Source organism: Charadrius vociferus, unplaced genomic scaffold (genome assembly GCF_000708025.1).
Source record: "Charadrius vociferus isolate BGI_N301 unplaced genomic scaffold, ASM70802v2 scaffold562, whole genome shotgun sequence".
Taxonomy (NCBI): domain Eukaryota; kingdom Metazoa; phylum Chordata; class Aves; order Charadriiformes; family Charadriidae; genus Charadrius; species Charadrius vociferus.
Window position 1 is genome coordinate 788,261 of NW_009647234.1, and position 3,598 is coordinate 791,858.

Consider the following 3,598-nt stretch of genomic DNA (forward strand, 5'->3'; position numbering starts at 1 on the left):
CAACCGAGGGGATCCTGAGCGCCCGCACGGCGGGGGGAGGCCGGCGGGGAGGCCGGGAACCGGGGTGGAAGGCGGGGAACCGGGGGCATCCCGCAGTGGGGGTGGCAGACGTTGGAAAGGTTCATTTCCTGGTAAAATCGGGAGATGCGCTTTCTTTTCTAGTACCACCTTGAATTAATTTTTAGTTGAATTTCCAGAAGAGGCACCAGGCGTCAGCCAACCTTTGAGCTGCCGGTTTGTTACGCCAATGAGTTACTGCGGAGTGTGTGAGCAGGTGCTGGAAAATGTCACCAAACGTCATCTTTTGCATAGTAGAGAGAGGAGAGTTTGGCCTCAGCCCTTCCCGCAGAGCAATAGCCACGATCCAGGCGTTAGGAAAAAACCTGAGCAGTGTCTGTTAAAGGAACCCCTCTGCTCACTGCCTTCCCGCTCCCCTCTGCGCGCCAGCGACCACGCAGAATGGACAAGAGAGTGCAGAGAGGAAACGAAAGAACAGTCTGAAATATCTGCTGTTAATGCTAAACCTCTGTTGTTACAAGAAACGTGGTGCTGGATGGTATTTTTGAGACAGAAAACCCCTGGGTTTCATCCTGTTTTCACTTGCTGCAGATACACTGACAGTGTGGCCTGAAACAAATTAAAAACACGCCAAACTCTGCGCTGCGGTTTCAATGCACCAGCGCAGCAGGCTGGTTGGGGCCGCGCTGCAACGTGGAAGGGGGCGACTGCCGTCTGGGCCGGGCTGTTTGCTCCCGCATCCGCCGCAGCGGAAGGGCTCAGGCGGCAGCACCCCGTCCGGGCTGGGGGGGCCGAGCTGCGGGGGGCCAGCCAGCGCACCCGCGCCCTCCCTCCCTTCCCGGGGCCATCAGCCCCACTCCGCACACCCTGCCACTGACCAGCGGGGCTCACACACAGATTTTTATATTTTTGCAATCTTTTCTTTAAGAGACAACAGTGACAGAGGACAGCAGAGTTTCTATTTGCACAATCACCAGTACATTGGCACCAGTGAATTCTGCCAAAAAAGTGATGCACCGGCTCCATGTGATGCAAAGAACAGGCTGGGGGAGCGCCGGGGCGGGGGTAGTTCACATTACAGACTAATGCTCACATCTCTGCTCTACCCTTTAGCAGCAGAGAATCACAGATGTGATACAGGTTCATCTAAAACATTAGACACTTTCAGATTAATCCCATTTTCCTGCCCAAGAATTGGAGATGAAACATAGAGTTACAAATTTTACCCACCCAGACAAGTGACATTTCCGACACCAGAACAGTTTTAAGCTACCACGTAAGAGGGGGCCCAGGAAGGCTGCGCTGCAAGCAGATTATTAACTAGAGCAGACCCTGTGCCTTCAGTCAAGGCAGAATTTTCTGGTTTTTAAGCAGGCTTTACACCATCTTGTTCCTACTCCCGAGGTCACTCCTTCCAGCATCTGCAGTCCCAGCAGCACGCAGGCACACATTGCAGCAGCTCTCAGAGACCGTAATTAGCTTGCGAGTCTCACAGGCCTACAGGTTTTTGGCAGGGCAGGGAAGAATACCTCTTTGTAGCTTCCTTAGTGCATAGATTAAGTGCTTTTGCTTTGGATACAGTGGGGGACTCTTGATTACAGGTATTTAAAATTCACTGAAAAAGGAGCCAGGACTCACCAGTCCCGGGAAGGTGCAGGATTTAGAGTGGAGCTTTGGGATGTGAGGTGGGATTTGGGATCAGCAGCAGGATCCTGTGCAGGACACTACCAAGCCAAGTGTCGTGAACTCCAAGCAAGCGCAGCAGGCCCCGAGCAGACAGGGAGGGAGTCATCCTGGGGCAGGACACCCCAGCAGACACCCGCAGCCGCTTCTGGAAGCAGAGTGCACAGGAGGGTTGTGCTGCAGGACAACGCCAACAGAGAGCGGACCCCGTCAGCAACCTGCAGCCACTGCCACCGTGTGTCGCTGGGAGGCCTGGGGTGGCCCCGTGGGCGGGAGGCACCTGCAGAGGGGGAGAAGCAGCCACCTACAACTGGGCCACCTTGTTCCTGGGACAGGGACGTGACGGAAGGCGTTCGATAGCAGCCTTGGCTGAAGTCAGAGAGCGACAGAAAGCCTAAAGAGCGCTGCGGGGCTCCGCTGCAGGAGGGCGGGCTGCGGAGCACCCAGACTGCTGCCTACCCCCAGAGGGAAGCGGAGACCCTGTAATTCAGGAGCAGGACCACCCCACATGCCATGAGCCTCAAGAGCGGGGCCAGAGTCACCTGCCCAGCGCTATTGACGTGAACTTTGCCATCCAGTTTCAGACAGCTCGCTTTCAGGGTAGCTGGGCAGCACTCCTGGTAACAGGCAGCCTTCGTCCCCCCGGCACAGACTGGTTTGGCAGCCTTGCAGGCTCTGCTGCATCCCGCCATGTAATTCAAGCCCGTCTTCTTCATCTGGAAGGAGAAGAGAGACATTAGCCTGGGGGTCCTGCCAAGCCTCAAGTATTCACGTTACAGGGAGACACCCAGGCTCCTGGGCACCCAGCTCATGGGCTGTCCTGCTTTTTAGCCCCAAGGCCATACCTCGCAGAAGTCTTGCCCAACAATGCATCTAGCAACAGTCTTCTTGCCTTTGAAACATCCATCCCCGTGACAGGAGAACGCTGCACACACTTTCCCCTACAAGAGAGGACCAGAGGAGACACTGTATATTCATCGGTCCGGAAAGCAGGATGCCCAGGACAAGGACTGAACTTCAGACAGCCCTTCTTTCCCGAGGGCTCCTTTCTAAATCCCTCTCCGTTCTTGGTACTTGGCCAGTGCCGTCTCAGGCATTTTGGATAGAGAGGTAAAAGACTAACAGTGCCCCGTCTGAGACTGCAGGAAACTTCAGTGAAACAGCAGTGTAGCAAAGCAGTTCCAAACCCCCTTTTCCTTCCTCTTAACAGGGCTCTGCAGAGATAAGCACCGTCCCCTCCAGTAAGCTCAGGAGAAAGGCTGCAGCGCCCCATCGGTCCCCGCGCCCTCCCTGCAGTTGCCGGGAAGACTTGAGCCGATGTAAGTGCTGGGCTTGGGAAAAGGCCTGTTTGGCAGGGCTCGTTATGGACTCTTTCCTTTCAAAGCTTGTTAACGATTTGTTCCCCTTCCAGAGGCTTTTGACCCTGTAAAGCAGGGGCGGGAGGGACCTTTCCCTCTCCTGCTGCTCAGGTGGGTGCTTGGCCATCCCAGTGGCCGCAGCCCCCAGAGAGCCCACGGCCGCAGCAGCATTTGCCCCGTTGGTACCTACGTTTCGGGGGGGAGCTCGGGTGGTGGTGGTGGTCGTAGGCGGCGCAGTGGCGGGTGGCAGGTCACCTGCAGACACACGAGGAGCCCTGTGAGGCTGCGCCCAGCACACAGCCCACACAGAGCCCTCCACAGCCGCACACGGGACAGATTCATCAGCACCACTCACGCTGCGGCTGGAGCTGCTGGGCCACCCCCTCCCCTCGCCCAGCTCTGAGGGAGGGCAGGCCCCAGGCAGAGGAGATGTGCTGCTGCATCCACAGCCAGCCCTCTGGAATGGGGCTTTGCCCACCCGCCTCCCTCCTGCACAGCGGAATTAACCTCAGACCCTCAGAACGCCGCCGGGGACCCTG

The 3,598-nt window shown here is 57.0% G+C and overlaps 1 protein-coding gene across 1 annotated transcript in view; it reads right to left on the reverse strand.

Moving 5' to 3' along the window:
• Positions 1 to 3,598, reverse strand: part of INPP5B (inositol polyphosphate-5-phosphatase, 75kDa) — a 27,083-nt gene that overhangs the window by 18,817 nt on the left and 4,668 nt on the right. Inside the window, exons 4-5 of the mRNA XM_009879879.1 lie at positions 3,250 to 3,314; positions 2,161 to 2,417 (exon numbers count right to left, since the gene is read on the reverse strand). Coding sequence (XP_009878181.1) covers positions 2,161 to 2,417; positions 3,250 to 3,314 — 322 coding nt within the window. The remainder of the gene's footprint in view (positions 1 to 2,160; positions 2,418 to 3,249; positions 3,315 to 3,598) is intronic.